We start from the raw sequence: 27,657 nt of genomic DNA on the forward strand, positions 1-27,657 counted from the left end.
AATATTGTACTATTTACTCCACTACATTTGTCTGCTTTAGTTAATTTGAAGACTCAGACTAAAAATACAAAATGTAATCAGTTTATAAATTATGATGTGTTATTATAGATTATACCACCCAGTCATTTTTATATTTATATACATATATGTATGTGCATGCACACGATCACAAAATGTGCTGATTAAATGACACAGAGGACACAAAACTTGTGTTTTTGATAAACAATATATTATTTGCGGGGGCTTTAATGCATGATGGAAAGACAGATTATTGGACTGGAAGCTTTTTGTTTTAATTATTAGGCCTATTCTTATTTTTGAAATGTAAGTATACTTATAGTCTTTACATTTAGATCTGGGATTATAAATAAAACACTCAGGGCTGAGCCTCAGATGCCCAGTCCTAACAATGACACTGCTACTTGTACATTCAATATAATACACACATTTAGAGTCTGAAACAGAATCAAGAATTGCCAAAAAATAATCTCATTTATCATATCTTAAAAAAATCTCTTTTAAAAAAAAAATTCATCTCTGTCATATCATTTACACTGATCTAATAGGAATACCTCAAAAGTCATCTGTCACTGTCCCCAGAAATTTGGTCAATATAAGCTGGCAATGGATGTTATTGACAAGTCATATTAACTCTGCCATACTTTATGGTGTATGAACTGATGTCTCGGTGCTCTCAGATCAAGCTCAGCAAAATCTGTTGGGATTTATGTCCTGTGCGGAGTGTTTGTGGGTGGGCCCTCGCTGCAGCACAGAGATGACTTGATCATTATCACCAGTAGTCTAGGTAGATTGCTCAGAGGAGGGGTTAATGCTCAGTGGGTTAAGGCGTTACTTGGAGACGTGGAACACTTTGTGTCCACCGGGACAACAAAGTGTGTATGGGCTTGGTCCGATGGGGGAAGACGAAAGCATCATCAGCCATGGTTTGGATGAAGAACGCTCCTGAGAGAGAAGAGCGCTGTTCTTTCTACTGTAGCCCTGCATGTAGGGATGTGCTGTTTGTGTCAGATCTGTCTCGCTACTGTCTCTTTACCGTCACATTTTGTGGTTAAAATAATTAATATATGCACTCTGAAAAAGCATATGTCAGTTAAAACTCAAGTCATTTAAATATCTACCCAGTTATGTGTGTGTGTCCCTGTCAGTTCTGTCAACCTGAAACCTGCAGGAGGAAACTAGCATACTGTCCTGTATGAACCATCCTCTGCTGCTGGATGGTCCATACAAGAGGTACCTTCCCCATACTGTATGGAGGGGCGCGTACAAGCCCACCAACACTTATTCACTCACATTTAAGGCATACATTAAGAAAACTGTTGATATTAGTGGTGGATTAGTTTATTATGATCATGGATTGGAGACCCTAATTTGGATTTCTTTTTAAAAAGAAGTGCTCTTGATTATAACTTAAAAAATAGCAGTAGATAGACACAGGATGAGTTGAAAACACTTGCCCCTGTGTACGTGTGCTTGTGTTATGGGTGTGGGTTTCCACTGGGACTCATCTTCCCAGGTTAATGCTGGTGAGATTTAGTTGCCCCTGGATACACCCCTGCCTGTCTGCATACATGTGTTGTGAAGCTTCTTTAGCAGAGCTTCGGACCACCCAGGGGAAAAAGCTTATTGTCTGCATTCGGCCTTTGGGTGAGGAGAGCGCAAAGAGAACAATCCTCCAACCTCAATGTGCTTTCTTGTGAAAACGTTAAAATTTGATCTAGCTGTAATAAATAAAAAGCAGACAATATAACCTACCATATGATGACGACAATCATACCAGCTTTATGTATGTTTTAACTGTATGTAAATGGAATACTTTACATGGGCATGGCCTCCAAGAAAGTCGACGTTTATAAACATTTTTCACACCTCTGCATTATTTGTTACATTCCCTGACCTGATGGGCTGTGCTCACATACAGGCAGACAAGCAGACAGAGACACACAAACACACACATCCACAGCCGGGACCATAAGTGGCACTATCTCACAGCATTAGTGAGAGATCACGGGAGAAATCAGATTAGAAAAAGAGGCAAAATGGCAACACAAATATTGCCTAATATGATCTCATACATTTCATAAAACGAGTGACATTACACGAGGCTAAGCTCATAATGACCTTGCTTTTTATAGGCAGGTTGGGGTACAGTAATCTGATTTAGCATAATCTCCTACAATCTCTGATAAATGCTTACAGCATGTATCTCTCAGAGAGGTCAGATCCTATTGGTCCGTTCTGAGGCATTACTGACATCTGCTGTTCACATGGACGAGGCCAAGTTCACACAGAGTTGGACACTGTTGGGAGTTTATGGAGTGAGCACTCATCTTTGGAAGAGTTCAATAACTTAAATGTGACAAAGTAATGTTGTAAGAAATCTAGATAAGAGTGCTGCTGTCACTACTGGATTATTCTTAATATCAATTAATCTAAAGACAAATATTTTCCTAAATGTCTAATGTGTGTAATTATGTATGTGGAGTGATCATATGGGTGTCTAATGGTAAATAAATGGCATTGGTCCAGAGTATTTTGGTATATTTTGGTGTGTGAGTAGCTTATCCATTATATATCCACTGACAAAATATTTTCTTTTCACCTCTTAATCCTTTACCCATTTTATCATTGCAACATGACGTTGGATTTGATTTTAAAACAAAACAAAAAAACCCAAAGGAAATGAAATATGTCAAACGTTTTACCTTATATCCAGTTAACATACAGAGACAAAAAGTAAAACTAGAAACCCCTTATTTCAGTAGCTCCTTACGCTCCTAGCAGACTGTATCACATACTCAACACACACCTACTTGGCTAAAGCTCATATAATTCCTGCTTTTTCATTGTTGTTGTTTTTTTGTTTTAGGAGAACAAGTGTGATCCAGTTAGCTGTACAGAAAGATCATTTTAAAAAGGTGGTTAGAATTTGGTATGCTTTGATTTTTATTGTTGGTCATAGGTGCTGTTATTTTTTTCACATACTAGTAGTGCAATATATATAATAGTTTTGCCTATTCTTCACCTTTATTTATACAGTTTTGATGTCCTTGTTCCTAGCCGTTATGTCTATTTGTGTGTAAAAGCATTGAGAGCAATTAAAAAAAACAGAATCAAATTCCTTGTATGTGTGCACATACTTGGCCAGTGCAGGTGATTCTGATTTTGTTTGTGGCGCTTTATATTGTATTATTCATTAAGGATAATCATTGTATTTAATGGTCGAAACTTTATCATGTCCATTTAGAAGAAGAGGAGAATTAGGAACGAGAGAGCAGAGTGCAGATATGTTCTTATCTCTTGTGCAGAGTATTGTCGGTAAACTAGTTAAGAAACAAGTTCTTCTTCAGTCCTCTTAAAGCGACCTGTTCATAAGACAAACCTGAGTGGACAGTTGACTTCTCTAACTTTCACTTTTTTCAAATACACTGCAACACTTTAAATTCCATGACATTCCAGGAATTCCATAACTACTGAAAGGGCCAGCAGGAACATCAGGGGCTCCCAGTGGCAGGTACCTGTATGTGCAACAATCAAGTGTGGTACTGGGCCCTCTGGATGTGAGGATGGGCTAAAATGATCTTCCTAATGTTTAAATTCAGGTGAAATCTGCCTTGATCTTCATTCACAAACATGTCGTCCAGTGAGTTTTGCCCACAAGATAAAAAAAGAGGAGTTTATTCAGCAGCGTTAATAAAACCCTTTGATAATGCTGCTAATATACCTATTTAAATTAATGCTGTGATGCTTCACATGCTCTTTTTCTCCCTGTTTCACCATTAAAGAACAAATTCTAGCGCAAATCCCAAATACTTGTCATTTTTTAAATTCTGGGGGAGATTTGAGAAATTCATAACTGTAAAATACTCACAAAATGTTAAAATGCTGATCTAATTTTGTTGATTCTGACATCCATTTAAGTCTCACTTACAAGGATATGTGAGTGTGAAAGTGTTGTAACTACATTTATTTGGTGGATATCTAAAGTCCTGTAGTTAAACAAATCACCCATGGGTCTTTAAAAGGTGACACTGACCCAAATATCTTAGGATTGAAGCAGCCAAAACTATTAACATTATCACTGTTATAAAAATTAGGCTTACAGCCCCAGCTGCTGTTACTGATATCAATATACTAGACCAGTCTGTAATCTTATGTGGCTTTTATACCAAACTACACTTATCCATCATTTATGTATATCAATCTCATCCGATTCTGTGTCATATTTTAAAGTCTGCACCTCATCTGGCCTCAGTATGAACTCTGCCTCCTTTCACTTCACTGGGTATAGTACCAGCAGTGCTACAGTATGTACTGTATACATCTGCTGGCTTACATCAGCTGACACGCCCTTAGCTATGATATAACACAGCTGCCTGCTTGGCATTACACACACCCCCTGGTGGTGGGATGAGGCCCTACAGTTAGGTGCTTCACTAAATGGGCTGCACAACATGACATAACAGAACATGTAGGGCCACACCGTCACTGTTGAATATGGTTCAATTCAGCTTTGTAAACAAATTTTATTACTCTCACATTTAATAATTAGATTCAGCAATAAATATTTAATTTGTCTGTCAATGCTGGCCACATAAATGTACAGTGTGTCACGTCTCTGTGTGTTGTGTCAGCGTGTGTGAGTAGATTTCACACTGGCCAGCATCCAGATACTGTAGAGGTCAGTCTGCAGTGGTGGACACTGAAGCCATCAGGGTGACTCTGTAAACATCCGTCTCATCCCCCTTCAAGGTAAGAAGGACACATGTCTGCACCACCTCATGGGGCTGAAACACACACATGTACACACACGCACATCCAGAGTGATGATCTCATGAGTAAATACCTGAAGTACAGTGGTGACGTTGAAAAAATCTTGTCACAGGATTAAGAAGGTTGATGGTGGTGCTGCTATAAAAGCTGCTGATACGAGTCAACATTTATCACCTTCAAATTCAACTATTTCTATATTTAAATGACCAGCGTTGATTCAGTGTTTACACGAGGACTGAATCCTTTTTAGGGAGCAAAAAGCTAAGAAAGTGAACCAGATTTTCAACATCAGAATGCTAAAACTCGAGACAGGGACCGTGACTCGTTTACCCTGTAAATAAACTGGTCAATAGAAAAAATAGGAGATTTAGAAAATGCTGTAAAATTCTTCTAGAAAATCTTCATGCACCCTCTTAAGTTAAGTATCTTTTCTCCCAATTCAACAACAGCAATAAAAATTGCCCTCACCTTGTATCCACTGTGGGGAGTCCATGTGACAGTGATGGTGCGTTTATGGCCCGTTTCCACGGTGCCTTTGCTGGGCTCCACAGTGAAGCCCTGCTGCAGAGATGCCACATTATCCCATTGAAACTCACCACTCTGGGTTAAAAAACAAAACAAAAGATTTGTCCAAACAGACATTCAAGGCAAAATTGATACATCTGTTTTTTTCACAAGTATATATAGCTGCCTTGACACTTTTGAATTCATAATCCATAAATAATCTTGCTATGTCCATCTAACTGCTAGCAAAGCAGAAAACAGAGCAGCAGCATTTTAAGAGGCATGTTTAAAGAAAATTTTGCAATGTTTGTACGATGGTTCTAAGTGAATCCCTGATACAGATAGGTTATCAACTCTCTCCGGATGCATCATAGTACAGCTGATGAAACATTTGGCACTACTAGTATCTAATGACATCACAGTACCTTCTTATTGGGCTGTGAGGAGCGGATGCAACCCACCTGCAGCTCCCTCACTGCAGGTGCAATGACTCCTGTGCTGTAGCTGGCCCGCAGGGTCAGTAGCACGGGGATGGTGGGCTTCTCCACGACCTCTGACTCTGCTACATGTAGAGGACTATATGAGCAATTTTGCAACTTTTACCCCATTTACTATAAATTGTACATACTTTCAGTTCCCTTTAATGCCCATCAGACCAGAGAATGGCAACGTCGATCTGAGTTTAATGCTGATGATAGCATGCTAACACTCTAAAGTAAGCTGGTGAGGATTATCAACATCAGAATGTTAGCTTTGTTTCAGCTTTGTTAGCTAAATGCTAGCATGCAAGTGTTAGCATTTAGCTTGAAGAGTACACTATAGGTGTAGGGGTGTAAGAAAATATCCATAAACTTGAGTATGGCCATATTTTGTTTTGTGATACTATCAATTCTCAAAAACCGAGAAATCGATTTTTGACTGTTTACATTCTCTTATTTTCTTAAACAATTACATAAAGAATCCTGCAAGTACTTTTAGTAGTGATTTAGTAGTAGTAGTGATTCAATAGTAGTGATCCATTATGTTGGATGTTAGAGGGACTGTGACTTGTAAGAAAGGAAACTTTTTTATGCTCATGAATAAGCGCATCCTTTATACTATGGCAGTTTTCCTAAAATTAGATTTTAAAATAGAAAAATATCACCTTCTATACAGTATCCTAATATATTGAATTGTAACCACTGTATCATGATATGTTTCATATCCCCAGCCTTTTGCCGATACACAGCCGCAGTAGCTGTTGACCGCTCATCTTATTTCTATCATTCGAGAAATCCTTTGGCTTCCATTCATTTATTTCATCCATTAGTTCCTAAATATCCCACTATAAATCATTTTTACAATTTGCTGACTCAAATGCATGCTACACTTTGCATACATGGCTCTGTTTATACTACACTGGGTGCCTGCATACATAGATGGGTAGCTAGTTATGTACACATGCTACATTTGGTTGGCAGGGACATGAACTCTCGCAGACGTGGGCAGATGATAAAATATGCCTTGCAAAATCTTGCAGCTATGCTAGTGTGGAAACTATAAATTGGACTTAATTACCACATGATGCTACATGATTATGTGACAACTTATACTGGCCGGATGGTGAGTATGGTGGCTATTCAAGCACGTTTCAAGAGTCTGCCAACTGATTTTCCAACTGTACAGACATAAATGAAAACCAATGGCTGCCTAGAAAGACAGGTCCACTAACTGCCTTCTGTAAGACTCTACAAACTGAAATTTTGCTGGGTGTCAATGGGTGGCTCTCAGAACACGTTCTTCCCCTCAGGAGGGCTGTTACTTTGACATTATCACAGCAAAGCTCAGGCTCTTATTCAAATGCTCATGTTATTATATGCACAGGCAGCACTTTGATTTAGTGAAATGTACAGTAACCTTGTCTCGGAGGTGTGTCTGTTTTCCACACATGGATTTTGTGGTGAAATATGATCTGAACGCTGGTGACAAGCATGTGGGCTGTCAGCAACCTGTGATTAGCATAAATTACTACAACACATACCCTGCCCTTTCTGGCATAAATTATGGAATGTGTCTGAGAGTTATTAGTCACATTTAGTGTCAGTGTGATTATTTTCTCTGTCTTGTTGGAGCCTTCAGCATCTTTGAGAAAAGGCTTGAACATGAATCATTTTCTATGGTTAATTTTAATCTATAACCGGTGTAGTATTGATCTATTCCACACAAACTATGTATTCAGTAATATGAGTGGAAAACACTAAAGAAGAATTGAGGATGGACGCTTGGATACCTGTGAGCTGAGACTGGCCAGTTATCAGTGGAGGTAGGAGGGATTCAATGGGCACTGTCAGCATGTCTCCTCCAACTACATACATGCTATGTGAAGAAGCCGCACCCCTCAGATCCACCTCACACACTTTACTCTGAGGGACAGAGATGGCACACGGTTAACGCTATTATATCATGAAGATCAGGCTGAATAGAGGGCATACAGGGTGCAGTCAGTACACTTGGAGGGCAGCATTTTTGGACCGTGTGATGCTTTTAAATCAGTGTTTAAGGTCGAGTTGAGTGTTCTGTTCTCAAGGTGTGTCTTTGTGCATGTAACATTCTGCTGACCTTATTGATGAGCTCTATGGTTAGTCTGTCAGAATAGTAGTCAGACGGGTGGTCAGGCTGAAAGGTGACAGTGACATCTTGACTCCGTCCTGGAGCAATGCTGCCATCTACTGGCACCACACTGAACACACTCAGCCCACTGTAGTTCTGGGTTCCTGTGCAGGATACAAAAGACATACTGCTACTACCATGTCTCCTACTGTTACTTCTATTATTAGAACTGCTGATAAAAATAATAAAAATAAACCATAATTTTTAGGTCACTGAGTTTATAGTCAGCGGTGGAATGCAACAAGTACTGACTTCAGTTATACTTTACTTGAGTATTTCCTTTTTATGTAACTTTTCAGATTACAGTTTTTCATCACCTTCCTGTCCTGTGAAAACCGTGTATCTCCAGCTGTGATAAACTGAAGGATGAAGTGATGTGTTGAGAAAATTCTCAAACTTAAGCCAATTAAACTCTTCAAAACCCCTCTTAGATCAGCTTGAAAATGCGTCATCACAAAGCTGAAAACAGGGCTGTTTTTCTAATACCATGAAACTTTTTAGAGATGTGTGGTTCTCACGGGACAGCAACGCTACAAACAAATGATAATCCTATGAATTATGATGCGTTGCTGTAGCTAAAACTATGCAACAGCATATAAAGGTGTTATATTAATCCCAAAACGACACATATAATACTTAGACACCAACAGAGAATATTTTGCTGCACAATAAGTAGTATTATTTTTCATACTTTGTACAATTTGCTGATAACTTGCAGGACCTTTATTTGTAGTAAAGAATTTTCACAGTGTGTTATAAGTACTTTTACTTAAGTAAATATCTGAATACTTCTTCCACCACTGCCTGTAATAAATGTGGAGTTGGTATTAACCTTGCAACTTCAGTAAGGCTTTTTCACAGAAGACACTTTGACACAAAAAAAAATGATGGCTGGATTCCATTTAACTGCTTTGATTTTAGGGTCCTGGTACTGTAAATTCTGGCTACTGTCACTTTTCCGGGGAAACTTAAATAGAACAAACATTATTTTAATTTCACTGAGCTTATAATGAATTTGGACAAAGTATTGGCCCTGTAACTTAAATGCTTTTGATGTCAGATGCCACAGTTGATCATGTCAATGATGATGCTCATGCAGACCACTATTGCCTATGAGGAAACTCTGTAATAAGACCATGACACATACTTGTGCTACATTAATGATAAGTACAAATAAGGCATGAATGAATTGCTTTCTTTGGTCAAACCACCTATCCCATCTTTCTATGATAGCTGAGATGCTGTGGTAAAAATTATTAAAGGGAAAGTTAACCCCAAAATCAAAAATAGACATTTACCCTCTTGCCTGTACAGATAATGACTTTAGTTGTTCTTTTATCACAGACATGTTAGGATGTTACATACCTTGACATGTTTCGGTGGAAACTTCTGCCTTCCTCAGAAGTGTCACTTGGTGGTAGTTGTGACGTGTCAACTGCCTGTAGAGATATTTATCAATATAGATTGTTTTGGTGTGAGCTGCTGAGTGTAGCTGAGCTACAAACTGTGTCACTATCCAGAAGGAAGCATGCATGTACTCGTTTCAGTGGGAGATGTAAACATTAATGGCGTCCTCCTTGGCTGTGTGGTAACATTGGCAGGCTCAGTCATGCTAGAAGCTTTGAGCACCACAAGCTGAGTGCCATCTAGTTCCATTATACTGGAGGGAAGGCAGACATCTCTATAGCCATTATCTCCAACACTCTGCAACTCACACCAAAACAATCTAGATAGATAAACAACACTACAGGTAAGAGGAAAAATACGTGTTTTTGATTTTGGGGTGAACTGTCCATTTAGAAAATAAAACAAGAAAATACGATGCTCTAAGGCAAAATTAAAGCTAAGTGGAGAAATGTTAAGACCTTATAAAATTGTACTACTGTTTTGTTTTCAGAGCTCCAGCAGTCAATGTTTTCAGGTTCCCTGGTGAATCATTGCAGTCTTAATGATATCGTACCCACAGTAGGCTGGACCTGAGAGGCTGTGTAACTGCCCAGCAGGAAGTCCACCCTGTCAGCTCCACCCTGGGGCCTTGAGGGAGAGAGGCTGGCCAGCTGCACCCTGAAACCCACAGCCACCGCTGAGCTGTTGTGCAGCTGCAGGCAAAACAGGACTTAATGTCAGTTCCAAGGCTGCAACCTCCTCCAAAGCATCAAGGTAATCAGAGCATATAAACAGCAATCAAGCTCTGGATTTATTTGTTTTAAGATTGAACCTGAATCAGATATGGGAAAACAGAAAATATCTTCAAAACCAACAAGATGTAATTCTGTTCACATACTTCTTCTATTCCTCTTGGCGTCAGTACACTGGCAACTGACCTTCAGGACCTGTGAGGTGCTCTCCTTCTCAAACACATAGCCGAAGTCAAGGAGACCTCCAGGGTGGGAGACAGTGACAGCAGGGATCACACCCTCTCCACACAGAGTCATCTCCAGGGTCATCTTCTGGCTACGCACCTCCAGAGTCTCACGGTACTAGAGAACAGTAAAGGGTGGATGGGTGAGGCATTACTCAATAATTATAATGTTACTTAAAAAATCTTCAGTGTGATTTGAAGGTATAATGAAGTCTGTTATGGACGATGATTTTGGATACAAGTATTCTCTGAGACTTGTAGGTCATTCATTAGCAGGAAAGGTGTGACACACTCTGACACGCTCTGACACGCTCATACGTTTATTAAGTTTCAGACAAAAGCCAGAGCACCATGGTAAGTTCTACACTGTTAACCAACCTTTTTCTCCAGAGATGGACTGAAGGCCAGAACCAGAGTGTGTTTTTCTCCGGGCCTTATGCATCTGAGAGCATTCAGAAGGGAGAAAGGACCATGTATATCCAGTACTGAGGACCTCAGCTTGGAAACGGTCAAAGAAAAGCAGTCAACAAGTTGTTAGTAGTATCTGCTATAATCAAAGTAGTAGTGGAAGTTGAGGATTTCGACGTACTACACTTCACTGGAGTATTTAATCTCTGGACATGTAACTAGCCCAAAGAAATGCCATATGTATAAAATATAAAATGAGGTAAATCTATGGAGAATTATGTCTTTTTCCTTGAATTAACCTCTTAAGTGTAGATTCATAAAAAAGACAATGGGTACGTATGTGTCTAACATGGTAAGTTAAACGTAATCTGAACTTCTACTTTGACACATTTTATTTGCTGACAGAACCTCCAATTGTCAACGAAGGATTTTATTTGTCCAGGTTTTGAGATTTCTGTCTTATTTTTTATTTTTCTGAGCATTTCATGCCTTAATTGGGTAGAGACAGACAGTAAAAGCAAGAGGAAGAAAGCAAAGGTGGGGAATGACACACAAGGAAGGCTCCCACCAAGACATGAACCTGGGATGTTGTGATAATACAGTTAATGTCTGAAACCTGGAGGCCACCAGGGCAGGCTTCTGCCTCAATCTCACTGCAATAAAAGTGAACGACATTTCATTTATGGTGCTCACAGCGTTGATCAAAAGCAACATGTGTCCCCAGGGGAAGTGTCTTTGTTACTCTGTATAACCCACAGCACAATATACATTAGTTTTCTTGACAAAAGCTTTCAACAGATCGGCATATAGAAACTGTACCTGAGGGTTAAAGACTTTGGCCATGAACTGCAACTTCCCCAGTTTGACCCTGGCCAGAGACCCTGATTGCATCTCTCTCTCCCCTCATTTCCTGTCTCCTCTCAAATGTGTGCTCTCAAATAAAAGTACAAAAATGCCCAAAAATACTTACAAAAGAAATACTTTTCTACTTTTTTGCTGTGAGCACAACCAACTAAACTCCACTGACCACAATTGTTTTGGGTCGGTGGCAGTAATCCAAGACTGACATCTTAAAAACCTGGACAACTAAAACCAAGAATATGTGTGGTGCTAAATACTTCTAGGAGGTGAGTGAGAAATGTTTGTAATTTGTATAAATCAATCCTTTAAAGGTCCAGTGTTTAGGATTTAGGGGGATATGTTGGCAGTAATGGAAGACAATAAGTATGTTTTCTTTAGTAAATAATCAACTAAGAATAAGAATGGTTGTGTATTCTTAACCTTAGAATGAGCAGTGTTTATCTACATAGGGAGTGAGTCCTCATTTAGGAATTCCACCATGTGTCTACAGTAGCCCAGATCGGACACACTGGCTCTAAATAAGCCATTTGAGTTTTTGACAAGCAGCGTCAGAAAAACAGATTATTTTTTCAGGTCAAACTGCTTTATCTAATGTTATTACCAGTTTAAATCACTGGGTCCATTTGTTTTGAAGAGGAAGAGAAAATGGTAGAAATCTCCTGAATATCTGGATCTTAAATTATCGGAGAATAAAGGTAAGCATCGATTAGCTTGTGCTAGATTAGCAGCCCATGTCCGAAATGCCAAACAGCATCGGAGTAATGCTGATTTGTAACGTGAAACTGCCTTATTCTGTGTTTTTACCGGTTTAAGTCACCAGATGTGTTTGTTTTAGAGAGGAGGAAACCTACGGACAGCACAGCTCATGGTAAAAACCTTCCGAACGTCCGGAAAAGAAATAAGATGAGCACACATTTTCAGCTGTCGGGGAAGTGGGCTGTCTGCGATGTGCTCAACAGGGGAGCAGAAACACTGATTTGTAACGTGAAATTGCTTTATTGGGTGCTTCTATGGGTTAAATTACCTGGTCCGCTTGTTTTGGAGAGGAAGGGACCTCAGCGGATAAAACCTCCTAAACAATAAACACTGAAGGAATTCTATGAATTTCATCTGGTTGTAATCTGCGGTCCTCACTGCTAGATGCCATTAGATCCCCCTAAATCTAACACACCCCGGAACTGTACTACAAACTTTTATGACAAATAGGGGACACACAACTGTTACTAACTGCAGGAGGACATTTTAAGACATTAACATCCTAGGTATATTCATTCATACATTTAACACAACCTGTCAAAGTACTGAAAGTAGAGTGGATCCGCAGCACAAAATATCTGTCTTTCATACATTTGAGACTAAAGAATGTGCACATCAATTTTCATAAAGTATGTTTAACATTTGTAAAGATATATTGAGAAGTGTCTATCGAACACTGATACCATCGAGTGGGATTTTGTAACTCCTGACAATCTATTTGCATTAGCAGTTTAAAACACTCTCTAAGACTCTTAGTTCTACAGTAATGTGTAAAACTTTGTGTTTTGACTTTTGTTTTAACAGGATACATCCAAAGAGTCCTTCGAAATGTTCTGAACTGTAAACCTCTTGATCACTTTTTCTCCTAAAGGCAGAAGACACAAATAAATCACATAACAGAAGTACTACAAAAAAGTATGTAACATTAACAATATCTGAAGAAACATTAATCCACATAAACTTTCAAAATCACTCACCCACTGCCACCTGATGAAAGTCTATGATATTGTGTCCATTGTTGGATATGACCACTAGAGGGGGCTGTACAGCAGGACACTGCAGCTTCAGGTGGAGAGTATTGAAGGGACTGAGGAGATATTGGACATGACAAGCTATGAAATAAGGAGTATGTGTAACAGCTCCCACCAGACACCACACTTTGAGCCGAAAGAACAATAGAACATTATGTAAATAATAATTTACATACTGATGCTAAAAATAATCTATATTTTAAAAGAAGATAAAAAATTGGACTGCACAGATTAAACCATGTAGTTAATGCCATTTGATTTCTGTGTGCTTGAGGATGAAACACTTTTGCACTTGGTCATCGTCTTCTCCTCTGTTGATTTGAGTTAATTTATTCTATTGCTATTACAACAAAAGCTGTAAGGAACATACTTTGGTGAGCTCATAGTACAAACAGGACAGTCAAGAATGTTTGCCATTAACGAGGAAAATAGCCTCGGGATATGTACTTCTTTTGAATTGCTTAGATTTAAAGCAAAGGTGTCCATCTTCTCCCAGAGGACATTTTCTTCAATATTTAGAGCCACTAGATAATACAAGACGTTATAAATAGAAGAAAGAGATGCAGAGGACCAACAAGTTTTAAATGCAGTCTTTTTTCTTTATACATTCTTTTACCAGAAGCCTAAAAACTGGGCCAAACTGTAATAGAGACAGTCAGCACACTTTTTACAACTGCTGTATAAAACTGCGCTATAGCTTCACATGAAATTTGTCATTTGTAATGAGCAGACATTTTTGTAAGAAGAAAGAAAATTCTCAACTGGTTCCCCTGAAATTTCAAATAGTGAGTTTTCCATCTTCCACCCTCTTGAAGTCTATGATTATCTCTGTAGTTTCCCCAGTGCTAAGTTGAAGATGACTTCCAAAGGTTATACCAGCTTACAAGATTAGACACCTCCTTCTTATATGCTAATTAGTCAGCTGCAGTTATGACCCAACCAGAGAGGTCACAGAGAGGTAATGTAGAGGGGGGATGTTTTTAATGTTGGATCACCTGTCAGAGGCGATGGGTAAAATACTTCTAAATTTTTATCAAGCGGTAGTCTGTGAGTCCTTCATGTTTTCTCTAGACATGGTGGCTAGAGCTTAGATCGGGCCCAAAAAATCCATCCCGACCTGGCCCGAGCCCATGCACGTTATGTCTGGACTGGTCCGGCCCGGCCTGGCCCGTCCAATTAACTGTAATTAACCGCCCGAGCCCGATTTAAACCCGACATTTTTCTGTAAGTTAGCTATTATAATTAAGAGTATTAAACCACAATTCTTGTTATTTGAATGACAGAAATATAGGATCTTAATGAATGGTGCAACACGGAAGCATGATTATGTAATAAAACAGGTGTTTATTTTAAGATCCAGGTGGTGAAGGGCTGTGAGCACACAATGTTGCAACATTGTAACTAACTTTGTTGTAACTTTATGTGTCATACAAAGTGTGGTTTAATTTTACTTTTTATAATACTGTAGCGTCCACCAGGACGTGTGGAAAGGATGACGCAGTTATTCGGCAAACCACCGTTTATTACTGAACAGTACAGGTTACTGTTGGCCGTAACCACGCCAAAACAACCAACAAACAACAACTTAGCTGTAACTCCAACTGTGCACTCCTGCTCTCTCCTCCAGCTTGCTCATACACACACCAGCACGCGCACTCACACAGCCCTCATCCCCGTCACACTTGCACCCCGCACCTAATTCAATTCCAAACATGCCATTAACTCACAGAACATTCATATCTGACTGGCCTGACCAGACTTGGGCCCGACCAGACTTGGGCCCGCGGGCCGGGTCAGGCTCGGGCAGAGAATCTAATGGTGGCTATCAGTGCTAATGCTAACTACACAGTTGCTGCTGTTTACTGGGTAATCAATACTGTGTTCTGTACAGTGTTAAAGTGATGGTATTTTTTCCAGGCAGTCAAGTTGTTTCCACCGTACCACAAATGTCAGGATTTCGTTTGTCAAGGAAGAAAATAAGATATGTAGCAAACAAATAATCTCATACACATCTTATTTAAATAAGAAGAAAGCTCATGCTGCTAAATTGCTATGCAGCTCGAGAATTCACAGTTGAGATTGAAACCACATTACTTGTTTGGCAAAACAGGCAACCCCAGACCCTCAGGCCACTGGGAGATTCAAGTTTAATGAAAATTCCAAATTCTGCAATATGCATGACTATGACATGATATAAAGTGAAATGCTAAGGGCCTTACAGGAATAGTTGACATTTTGGGAAATAAGCTTTTTTGTGGTTCTCAACATAATATTATTATTTATTTAAATCATCAAACATAAACTGACACACAACTCAGGGGCATGTAGTAGTGTTTTTACTGGGTCTGTGGGTGAAATATAATGTTGATACGGGATTGTTCTACATATGTCACCTTCAAAACTCACTGCAAGAACTGGCTTAAAACAAACCAAAACTGTAATCATAACTAGTTGCGTCTCACAGCGCTCGGATACATATACGTATGTACATATATTGTGTGATTTTTCTCTTGATGTGAGTATTTTGTTTGTATAATTACTGTTATTGTACTGTTGTCTTGTTTTGTCTTGTTTTGTTGTTTGCACATGGGACGCAAATGTAACACCTACAGTAGGCTATTTATGTCTGAGTGACTTAGTTTGCCCCAGGTGGTAGGGGTGATTATTTCCCCCGGACTGCTTATAAAATGCACTTTATTCGATCAAAGCACTTTATTCCATCGACATACTTTAAATAGCACGTTATGGCATTACTGCTAACTCTGCACTTTACTTCCATGTATGTATTTATTGTTTGTCTGTTTGTAAACTATTTGTACTGTTTGTTTTGTCATGGATGGAGATAAACTTCCTTAACTTGAATAAAAATAAAACAGAGATAATTTTATTTGGAAAAACCAATTTGTTGGAAGGTTATGATAGTGCCATCGGTCCTTTGGCATCTTACTGTCATCCTGCTGTGAGGAACCTTGGCGTGATATTTGATGCTGTTTTTAAACTAGATAAACAGATCAGTTCAGTTGTCAAGACGAGCTTCTTCCAGTTAAGACTCCTCAGTAAGGTGAAGGTCTACCTCCCTCCACATGACTTTGAGAGAGTAATTCATGCATTTATCTCGTCTCGTTTAGACTATTGTAACTCTCTGTATGCTGGACTTGACAAGTCTTCACTGCGCCGTTTGCAGACTGTTCAAAATGCAGCTGCCCACCTATTAACAGGGAAAAAACGCCATGACCACATTACACCTGTATTGGCTTCCCTACATTGGCTTCCAGTCTCTTTTAGGATCCAGTTTAAAATTTTATTACTCATTTTTAAAAGTCTTAACGGCCTGGCACCATCCTATCTGTCTGAGTTGCTACACCCCCACACCCCAGTCAGAGCAATGAGGTCTACCAATCTGTTGCTGCTGGAGGTTCCCAGATCTAAACTTAAAAGTAGAGGTGATAGAGCCTTCTCGGTAGCAGCCCCCAATCTGTGGAACAGCCTGCCACTGCATATAAGAGCTGCTCAGACTCTTGAGCATTTTAAATCCCTGCTGAAAACCCATTTCTTCTCACTAGCTTTCAGCACTATTTAAGCATGAGATCTTGGTTTTAGTACTATTTATTTTATCTTGATTTGTTTTGATGATGTTTTATTGGTCATTTACTATGTTTTATTGTTTATTTTTACCATGTGTTTTATAGAGTAATGTTTATATTTATTTTATTTATATTTGTTTATACAGTACAGGCCAGAAGTTTGGACACACCTTCTCATTCAATGCGTTTTCTTTATTTTCATGACTATTTACATTGTAGATTCTCACTGAAGGCATCAAAACTATGAATGAACACATGTGGAGTTATGTACTTAACAAAAAAAGGTGAAATAACTGAAAACATGTTTTATATTCTAGTTTCTTCAAAATAGCCACCCTTTGCTCTGATTACTGCTTTGCACACTCTTGGCATTCTCTCCATGAGCTTCAAGAGGTAGTCACCTGAAATGGTTTCCACTTCACAGGTGTGCCTTATCAGGGTTAATTAGTGGAATTTCTTGCTTTATCAATGGGGTTGGGACCATCAGTTGTGTTGTGCAGAAGTCAGGTTAATACACAGCCGACAGCCCTATTGGACAACTGTTAAAATTCATATTATGGCAAGAACCAATCAGCTAACTAAAGAAAAACGAGTGGCCATCATTACTTTAAGAAATGAAGGTCAGTCAGTCCGGAAAATTGCAAAAACTTTAAATGTGTCCCCAAGTGGAGTCGCAAAAACCATCAAGCGCTACAACGAAACTGGCACACATGAGGACCGACCCAGGAAAGGAAGACCAAGAGTCACCTCTGCTTCTGAGGATAAGTTCATCCAAGTCACCAGCCTCAGAAATCACAAGTTAACAGCAGCTCAGATCAGAGACCAGATGAATGCCACACAGAGTTCTAGCAGCAGACCCATCTCTAGAACAACTGTTAAGAGGAGACTGCGAATCAGGCCTTCATGGTCAAATAGCTGCTAGGAAACCACTGCTAAGGAGAGGCAACAAGCAGAAGAGATTTGTTTGGGCCAAGAAACACAAGGAATGGACATTAGACCAGTGGAAATCTGTGCTTTGGTCTGATGAGTCCAAATTTGAGATCTTTGGTTCCAACCGCCGTGTCTTTGTGAGGCGCAGAAAAGGTGAACGGATGGATTCCACATGCCTGGTTCCCACTGTGAAGCATGGAGGAGGAGGTGTGATGGTGTGGGGGTGTTTTGCTGGTGACACTGTTGGGGATTTATTCAAAATTGAAGGCACACTGAACCAGCATGGCTCCCACAGCATCCTGCAGCGACATGCCATCCCATCCGGTTTGCGTTTAGTTGGACGATCATTTATTTTTCAACAGGACAATGACCCCAAACACACCTCCAGGCTGTGTAAGGGCTATTTGACCAAGAAGGAGAGTGATGGAGTGCTGCGGCAGATGACCTCGCCTCCACAGTCACCGGACCTGAACCCAGTCGAGATGGTTTGGGGTGAGCTGGACCGCAGAGTGAAGGCAAAGGGGCCAACAAGTGCTAAACACCTCTGGGAACTCCTTCAAGACTGTTGGAAAACCATTTCAGGTGACTACCTCTTGAAGCTCATCGAGAGAATGCCGAGAGTGTGCAAAGCAGTAATCAGAGCAAAGGGTGGCTATTTTGAAGAAACTAGAATATACAACATGTTTTCAGTTATTTCACCTTTTTTTGTTAAGTACATAACTCCACATGTGTTCATTCATAGTTTTGATGCCTTTAGTGAGAATCTACAATGTAAATAGTCATGAAAATAAAGAAAACGCATTGAATGAGAAGGTGTGTCCAAACTTTTGGCCTGTACTGTATGTATTTACATGCATAGCCTGTACAGCACTTTGGTCAACTGAGATTGTTTTTAATGTGCTATAGAAATAAACTTGACTTGACTTGTTTTAATTACTGTTTTTGTTTTTTAATTGTCTGTGACATGCCAAGGGACAAGGGATGTAAATTAGCAGTTCTGCTAACTCCGGCATATTTACAGATGTATTTACACTGATGTTCATCAATATGCATTGTCCCTTCCAAATAAACACTTAAATAAATTAAATAAATAAATAAATGTTGCCATATGTTGGGTTATTCTCGGCTTGGTTGAGATGTTACATATATCAAACGCAGACCCTATTTTCTGCTTGAATCAAAATCCATTTTGGGAAAGCAGTGGAAGTCTGGAAAAGGAGGCTTTGGTTTAAGGGCGCAGTACGTAGGATTTAAGGTGCGGATGTACTGTCTGCATTCCACACATTCTAGTTGGTGTTGGTAATGCTCCATAATGTCGTATGCGATCCGAAATAAAAATCAAGTGGAAGAAGAAGAAGAAGAAGAATGCCATTAACCCTATGGGCCCTAGGCGTTTTTGGGGGTATTTTTACTGCCTTTACTTTGAAGCTCATATCACAGTCATTGTAAAGGCTACATACACATGCTCTATCTTGTTTTTGTTTTTTTTTTTTTATCAGGACAATCTGGGCTAACCAGACTTGCCATCATTCCATGTCCTTCTATGTGCCTGTATTTTATATAAATTTTTATATCAATGAAAAAAACAAATCCGTGTTACTAAATTCTTACATTTCTACATGTATCTCAGCATAGCAAGTTGGAAGTTGACCTATTCTGCCATATATGAAGAGGGGAGACTCTCTGGAATCTGGCATTATAAGAACCATGATGGTGGGACATTCTGTCACTTCACAGTTGTCCAAAACATGTGGTTTGTGCCAGGCGGACATGATTGCCAGTATTTTTTCCTTATTGCAAGAAATTCCATTGACTCATTCACAAGTTTTATCTGAAAGAAACATGCAAAATTTACATCTAAGATCATAGAAAAATAGTCAACCAAGTGCAATGATGTCCTCTACTTTGTTTGCAGTAAACAAAGTTTGTTGTTGTTTTTCAGTTTCAGTTATATATTTTGGGGTGGGGGCACATGTCCCCCTCAATGTATATGGTGACTACGGCCCTGTCATGCATGCATAATTAGGCTACAGTTGTCTGGGTGCGCAAAGGTGAAGTAGCTGGTCTTGTCATACAAAGTTTGATGGAGTGTCAGCTGGACAATATGGAGATATTTGCATCTTGAAAGCCGAACTACAAATGTGGATAGACAGGGAGAAACACACGCAAGCCTAAGACGTGGTAAGATACGATATTCCTCAATATATGAAGTGACTGATAACAAGATCTGTATAATGGATTGTAAAGAAATTTGTCAGGTTTTTATTTTGTAGACAATTGATCTGTATTTATAGCATGATGGGATGACAGCACAATGATGTGTGTGGTATCACACATATATATTGGAAAGCTTTGGTCCTGCGCTTTCATGTGATATGCATGGCATTTCTGTGCGAGCCTGCATTCACGAGTAATCCATCCAAGAGTAATGTGTGTGCAGAGCTGTATAAAAGCTCTGTTATACATAATTTTAGTGTAAATCTATCATTTTTTTTCGCTGCGAAAACACTGGACTACCGACAAGTGCTTGGTCTTGTTGGAAAGCTATGATTCCACTGTTTCACGTGACATAAGTTACATACATAACGTGACATACTTCATGACATTGTTATAATAACGTTGACTTTTGGTTTCACATGTAATACAATGCCGGCCTCCTGAATGAAAGTCCTGTGTTATTTGACCTGTCCATCTCCCCTAAACAGACTTTGTATTACTTTTTACTTCTGCACCCGTCATAATTACTACAGCCACTAGAGATCACCGCCTAAGGATAAACATAAATATGGGTTGTAATAGCTGCTTGTGAAAACAACCTCTGTGGTTCTATTTTGGAGGAAAGCCTCAGAAAAATGCATTCCTCCATCTTCCTCTTGGCAAACTCGCTAGAGGTGCAAACGCCATCAACTGGACTGGAGTGTGGAACAAAAGATGTTATTTTATAACTGGAGCAGAAAAAATGTGACATGACAGGGCCCACAGTGTGCTATACAGAGCTGTGTAGAATCTGACTCAGAGTTGACTTACCTCCATGCTGGCTGGGCCTGTCGGTCTTCCTCTGGAGGGTCTCCGTCTGACACAAAGCAGGGAATGGTGTACTCACTGTAGCATTGGGTGAAGGAGTACAGCAGAGAGGCCCTGGCCTCATCATACTGCTCTGACCTTGAAGGAAAAAACTCACAATGAAAACCCTTTCCATCACAGTTTTTCTAGCTCTTTTGAGATAACACTGTATTTTGTGATCATTTTAAAGAAATGGGAATACTGATGAAATCCACTGAGCACAGAAAGAAGAGGGAATGCTTGAGCAAAAGCCTTGTGTGTAACTTATTTCAGTGTTGTTGGATCTAAGACTTCTGTCCAAGTTATTAATTGGGTTTAGCCTACTTTCCATAAAGAGGCTTTCAGGGAGAATGTGAAAGTTGTTTCCTAAAGAATAATTTATTCTCTTTTTGGAGCACTGCTCTTTGATATTTGGTAATAGAATATTTATTGATGAATATTTGCTTTACAGGCATTTCAGTCCAGCAAACTGGACATCATTTCAAAAGTGATTTTCAATACAAAGCGAGCACCAAAATGGATGAGATCAAGGAAAATATTGTGGAAATGAAAACCTCCTACCCCGGCTGTATGTCGGCAGGATTTGGTGATTCAGTTAGTTGGTCTGTCTTCATTCCATCTGACACCTTGCTGTTCTTTGGAATCACAAGTGCCTTCTTTCCTTTACTGGTTTCCACTGAGACCTCCTGTTTAGTCTTACAATGAACACACATAAAGGTAACTGATGGGGTCATACTAAGGTTAGACAAATGTAGCGTCTACCTTCTGTACAAATGCCAGCATGTTTATGAAAGCGCTGAAAGTCAGTAAGGTGGTGAAGATGTGCACAGATTTAAAGCCCCTGCAGCAGCACAGACTGACCCTCACACGAGCAGGAGATGACTGGAGTAGGTGTGTGTATAGTCGTACCTCTTGTTCAGCATGTCTGTTCCTCTCCAACTCCTTCTCACGCAGCAACTTGGCTCGGCTGAAAAGACGCAGAGCCTCCTCTTTGATGTCCTGGTCTAACAGTCTGGGTCTGAATGTCACCTGGATCAGACATCTCTAGGTGAGAGGAGAGATGGTAACATGTCAGCAATATAGAGTTCAGCACTAACAAAAGTTTTTTGAGATTCTTTCTATTTAAACCTCCACTTTATATTACAAACTGGAGGTTTAAATTAGTTTCAGGCAGCCTCCTGTTCTGGGGTTTCTCTAGCGTGGACCAATTCAAGTGGACTAAGCTGAGGATGTTAATCCCTCTGTTTTCCAATTGCACACTATTTACTGGAGTTCTCCCGATGGGCTTCTGCTATGCAGTGGGGAAGAAATGAATGCAATGGATAAATTGTTTCCATAAACAGAGCCTTGAGGAAAGTCTTCCACCGTCAGCTGATGAAAAATGGTACTTCAAAGTTAACTGTCACAAACCATTACAATAAACTACAATGATTTTCATAACATCTCTACTTTGAAATGACGCTGCAGAGGTTACAAGCGAATATAAAATGAAGATTCACTGTTTTTTATATTGTGTTTGTACTCATTGATTTTGCAGCATAGACAGAACAGAATAAAAAGCACTTGTTCACTGTTAGCAGGTGTCCAGTAGAGTGCATCGTTACACTATAAAGGCATCTGTTGTGAGCCAGTGGCAGCTACGTTGGCTGTTTGTCTCACTGTACTGCGTTGAACTGAGGCTAGAAGATTTTCCTCAGAGATCCATTAAATCTGTGAACATTATGTCTGTACAAACTGTCATAATAGGTAAAAACGCATTTGCTCGTCAGGTTTGGTTTCCTTACAAAATAAAGTTTACATTCACAAACTTAACTCAAACTATTTTGATTAAGTTCAGAGTTAGAACAAGGAGTTAGATTAGGATCACATGTAGCCTACAACTTTAATTATGGCTTTGCGATAATGTTACATGAAATTTTGGCCATGCGTAAAATGAGAAACACAACCTGAAGAGATCTGGCTCTTACTAAAACTGCAGGCGGTGAGGAGGGGTTCAAATTAAAAGTGCTGAAGACATGCTTGGTTTGAGCAGGTTCCCACAGTCCCTATTAAAAAGGCACTCCAATTGCACTTCTATAAAGTTGGTTGAATCGCATGAGACACATTAAAAAGACTAGTAATCTGGCCTTTATGTGTAAAATCAGTAGAGTGCCCCTTTAATATCGATGTAAACATAAGAGGTGTGTTACTTCACCTCTCCGGGCAGCAGGCGGCCCGCGGAAGGAAAAATGCTGACGTCTGAATCCTTTGGTAAGGTGAAGGAGAACAGCCTGGCTGCGACAGGAGCCAAGGTGTCCTTGACCGCTGGAGTGTTCAGTTGTTTGGGATTTTTCTGGTTGGTTTGGCGGTTGGTCAGGTGAAGTATAGCAGTGGAGTGGTCACCTACTGCTGTGGCCCCAAACTGGACCAGAGAATGAGAGAGCTCCAATGGAGGGCGGAAAGCTGCTGCTCGGCAAGACAGAGGGAAATCTCTGTTGACAAAGAGAAGCACATTGTTTACTTATATATTAATAAATGCTGAATGTAATAAACTGAATCATATCCATCATATCAGACATAATGACAAACATCATTCTTAAAATCAAGAATATGTTGGTATTTTAAATCATCCAATCCATATATGACCTTAAATTACACATAATGCAAAATTAAAGTTCACCTGTTAATTCCTGATTTGCAGTTGAGCTGGAATTTGTACTCTTTGGCCTTGTTTGCACTGAAAATCAGATCAATCTCCAGGGTCTCTTGTGGGAGCAAAGTGCCAAAGCCATCGTTAGGCTGGACTTCAATAAACTGTGGTGTGAGAGAACACGAACAACACAAATTATCCACACAGTTTACTGCTATAATCTTTATAATTGTCATGAAATCAAACCCCAACTTTGAGTGTACTGATGGGCGGTATTTTTCTGCAACAGCCGTCCAATGTATTTACATTAAGTTATTATATCTCTATTGAATTTCTGCATTTCTGCAATGAGATAGTGCCCTGTTATTTTGTCCATAGATGTATAAAGGATCCTGGATACAGTGTTGGAGGCAGTCCCTCGATCATTACTATTAAAGTTGCTAAGTGGCGCATGAAGTCAAAATGGTTCAACTGCCGCCTATGAAATCACCCAAATGATTGGTGCTGCTTTCGCATCATTGAGCCCATAGCACAAGTGCACAAGAGACTTCTGTAGGTCCAGCCGGCTACTTCCGGTTTAGAGCTCCACTAACTTGAATGGGAATAAAATGATTTAATCTTGCAGCTCTTCTAGACTTTCTAAATGTTTTCACACTGAATGGATTGAATTCTGATAGTGAAATGAGTAATTTTGCAGGGGTTGTGATGCTTAAAAAAATTTCCACTGATTTACAGACATCTCTTTTACAATGTGAGTCTATGGGAAAAAGTCTTTTGGACCACATGGCATCACGTAACTGGCCCAGAAGTCATACTTCCACTGTTTGGCCACTATAAAAATTGGTTTTCGAAGACTGGCACACTTCCTGGGGGCCTGATTTTGTCTTTTAACTTCCTGTTTGCCTTTCTTCTACAGCAGCCTGACAAACCTGAGTAGATCAGGGCTATTAACAGTGCTATTAACCTGGAATTCAAGCGACAAAACCAGAAATGGAAAAAGCCCCAAAATGAGCAGGCCACACAAGGACAGTCATTTTTATTGGTAGTGGCAGAGTCTGCCATTACTGTGCAGGATTTAGACTGCATACTCACACATGGTGAATACACAGCAAACAATGTTTGTATGAATCCAGCATAATTTCATCTCACTGATAACAGCCTCACTGCTTGATATTCACTCTCATTACACATATCAGAGCTGTATTAAGTTACCACTAATGCAAAAAAAAAAAAAAAAGGAAAACATCCAACTGTTGCATTGCATTTGTTGAATTCCTGCCAAAGTAGCTACTCAACGTGTTTGCTGTGGTGCTAAACTGCATTTGCTGTTGCCACGGTAACCACAGAGGTTGCCAAATCAACCAGGACTGAAATCTTAAGGATTACAACTTCAAGAGTTGAACAAAAAGAGCAAATCTCAAAATTGAGAAACCTGTGAAAGGAAGGGTGAAGCTGAAATTCCAACAGTGGAAGTATTGTTAATTTTAATGACTAAACATGAGTCTCCTACACACCTGACATCCCCTACAAATACAGCACTGACACAAACATTGTTTTCAGTGACTAATAGTCTCTGGGTTAGTTTCTGCTTGGATGGATCCAAGTAACTGTACTTCACAAATACAGTGACATTTAACACAAGATAAGATATTCGCAGTGCTACTAACTGACATCACAGAAGTTCTTTTACCTCTGGAACACCCAGGAAGCCAAAGTCCTGAGGCAGCAGGGACAGGTTGGTAAGGCGAACGCTGCTCTTGACTGACTGGTAAATGGAACAGAGGCCAAAGTCCACCTCAGTCCGGTCGAACTGTAGGTCTGAGGAGGTCACGACTGCATGGACTGTGAAATGAACTGGCTTTACCTAAACACACACACAGGGAGCATCTTAACACACATTTCACCATTTTTCACATTTTTATCAACATCTAAGAAGAAAAAACAGCTTCCTTAATACACATTATTTTCATGTCACAATACTACACTAGATATAGATCTCTTTAATTCATCCTAATATCATAATAATGTTAATAATTATCAGGATGGTTTGATTTATGTAACACAAGTGGTTCCAGTGGCTGTTCTGAAAATGGCGGGTGGGTGACATAATGCAAGCTTGTCCATTTTGACACAGGAAACAATATGGTGGCCAGCAGGTAACAAACAGGCAATGCAGATACAGATTTTTGGTTCATATTTACTCAGCGCAGCTTAATCTAATATTTTTGCTGTTTTTACAATACAGGAAACAATGTGGTGACAACTTCCTGTTCACAAACTCTCTTATTACAGCCAAACAGTGCACGGAAATATGTTTCTGAAGACATTTTGGGTTAGAAATAGGAAAGACAGTAACAGAATCTTGGTCTATATTTGACTGGCACTGCCTAATTTTAACATCTGATCAGAGTTTGCTCTGAGTTTGAGAAAGAGAAAGAGTGGATCTCTCTCTTAATCTGCCTCCTCACTCTTTGTGTCTGTGGTGGCTGGCATATGAAAATGTGGAATTGTAGTTCGAGGAAAAGCCCTAGAGCCAGCAAAGATCAGCTGGATGAAGCATTTCATTTTGAGCTGAGCAGGGAGATCTAGGTGCCAGTAAGATGGAGGGAAGTTTACCTCAGTTCATTTACACATAATACTCACACTGCTATAATGCAAAGCTGGTTGAAAATCTGCACAGTGTTCCTTTAAATCTGCAATTTCACAAAGATGAAAGAGATATGGGAGATATGGGTATTTTTGTTTGTGCTCATCATGCAAGGCTGGTGTTATTTGTTTTTTTATTGACAATAATCTGTCTGTGGCCCTCGGTAAGGAGGTAGATCTTTTTTTATTTAACAAAAAAAAAAAGGCAAAATAATTTCCTAAAACATCTGAGCATTGTAGATTTTAGCAAACATTACATGCATTTACTTGGGACTATTTTAAGTGGTGGATTACTACATATTTATTGCTCATGATTATTTATAGCAGCATAGTGTAGTGTAATGTGTGGCTGTGTTAATGGTCACAAAGGAAGACATCACCCGGTGTAACAGTGTGGCTCATTTGTTTGTGTTTTTTAATAACAAACGAGGCCGAAGGTCTTTGGATACACAGACACAATACAAACAGTAGGATAAATTAATTTGCTGGTTTTGGTGTTTTTTAGGATTTATTGGCAATAATTTATCAAATATCAGCATTATCCTTTAACACACATTTAGGTAGATAATGCCTTCTTGTATCATGTCAGTGCTCAGCAGATGACCTTGTTTATTGGTCTCTGCACCGTTGCTCTCCTGGCTGCTGTGGCGTCTGGTGACCATACAACAGTGTGTGTGTGGGCACATGGTTAAATGCCAGGAGCTCAGGGCCTGAGACTGGGGGCAACAGCTTTGGTGCGCCGCAGGAGCATCCTGGCCCAGTCTTTGACTCTGCTCCCCCCACAATCCTCTCCTCTTGTCCTGCTCGAGACGGGGAATAGGGGGCTGGATGGGGAAGGGGAGGAAGGTGACGATTTGGCAAGAAGACTGACCAGATTTAGATTTAGTGAGAAAGAGGACTGGCATCATTGCAGCACGAATGTCTAAGCAGCTGCTCTGTGTTCTTTAATAAAGGCTGCTGCTGACGAGCTGAAGGAATTCAGTTGCTGTAAGCTATTTATTTTCCACTTCAAGGGCTCCTGACTTGACTGTTTTCATATTTCAAAATGCAAGTTGGACCTAGAAAAGAGGATATTTGTGCCTCTTTAGAGGATTTTTTTCTGTTTGACACTGAACTTCAAACAGTCTTCTTATCAATGTTTGTTGCACTGTTCTATAAAGCTACAATAAAACAACAAATCTATGAGGTAGATATATCTACAGTTATATTATAATATCAGTATCACATCAAGAGATGATGCTTTTTAGAGTGCTGAAAACACAAGATGGTAAATGGACTTGCACATACAGTATGTAGCACCTTTCTAGTCTTCTGACCACTGTAAGCACTTTTACACTTCATGTCACATTCACCCATTCATACACACATTCACACCCTAGTGGCCAAGGCTACCATATAATCTGCCACCTGCTACTTAGTTTAAACACTCACACATAGTCACAC

The 27,657-nt window shown here is 39.7% G+C and overlaps 1 protein-coding gene across 5 annotated transcripts in view; it reads right to left on the bottom strand.

Moving 5' to 3' along the window:
* Positions 1-201: 201 nt before the first annotated feature.
* cfap74 (cilia and flagella associated protein 74) overlaps positions 202-27,657 on the bottom strand; it is an 85,238-nt gene continuing 57,782 nt past the window's right edge. For 2 of the 5 annotated variants that reach the window (XM_049581239.1, XM_049581238.1), the window contains exons 24-39: positions 25,259-25,432; positions 23,599-23,732; positions 23,134-23,410; positions 21,849-21,983; positions 21,501-21,634; positions 20,904-21,038; positions 13,309-13,418; positions 13,141-13,196; positions 10,685-10,804; positions 10,269-10,424; positions 9,905-10,043; positions 7,894-8,048; positions 7,565-7,697; positions 5,721-5,857; positions 5,260-5,391; positions 203-4,805 (exon numbers count right to left, since the gene is read on the bottom strand). In XM_049581239.1, coding sequence (XP_049437196.1) covers positions 4,701-4,805; positions 5,260-5,391; positions 5,721-5,857; positions 7,565-7,697; positions 7,894-8,048; positions 9,905-10,043; positions 10,269-10,424; positions 10,685-10,804; positions 13,141-13,196; positions 13,309-13,418; positions 20,904-21,038; positions 21,501-21,634; positions 21,849-21,983; positions 23,134-23,410; positions 23,599-23,732; positions 25,259-25,432 — 2,232 coding nt within the window. In that variant the 3' untranslated portion in view covers positions 203-4,700. Of the gene's footprint in view, positions 4,806-5,259; positions 5,392-5,720; positions 5,858-7,564; positions 7,698-7,893; positions 8,049-9,904; positions 10,044-10,228; positions 10,425-10,684; positions 10,805-13,140; positions 13,197-13,308; positions 13,419-20,903; positions 21,039-21,500; positions 21,635-21,848; positions 21,984-23,133; positions 23,411-23,598; positions 23,733-25,258; positions 25,433-27,657 lie in introns of those variants that run through there. The other 3 variants (XM_049581240.1, XM_049581241.1, XR_007449655.1) reach the window with 3 other exon arrangements.

Source organism: Epinephelus fuscoguttatus, linkage group LG7, assembly GCF_011397635.1.
Source record: "Epinephelus fuscoguttatus linkage group LG7, E.fuscoguttatus.final_Chr_v1".
NCBI classification, from domain to species: Eukaryota; Metazoa; Chordata; class Actinopteri; order Perciformes; family Serranidae; genus Epinephelus; species Epinephelus fuscoguttatus.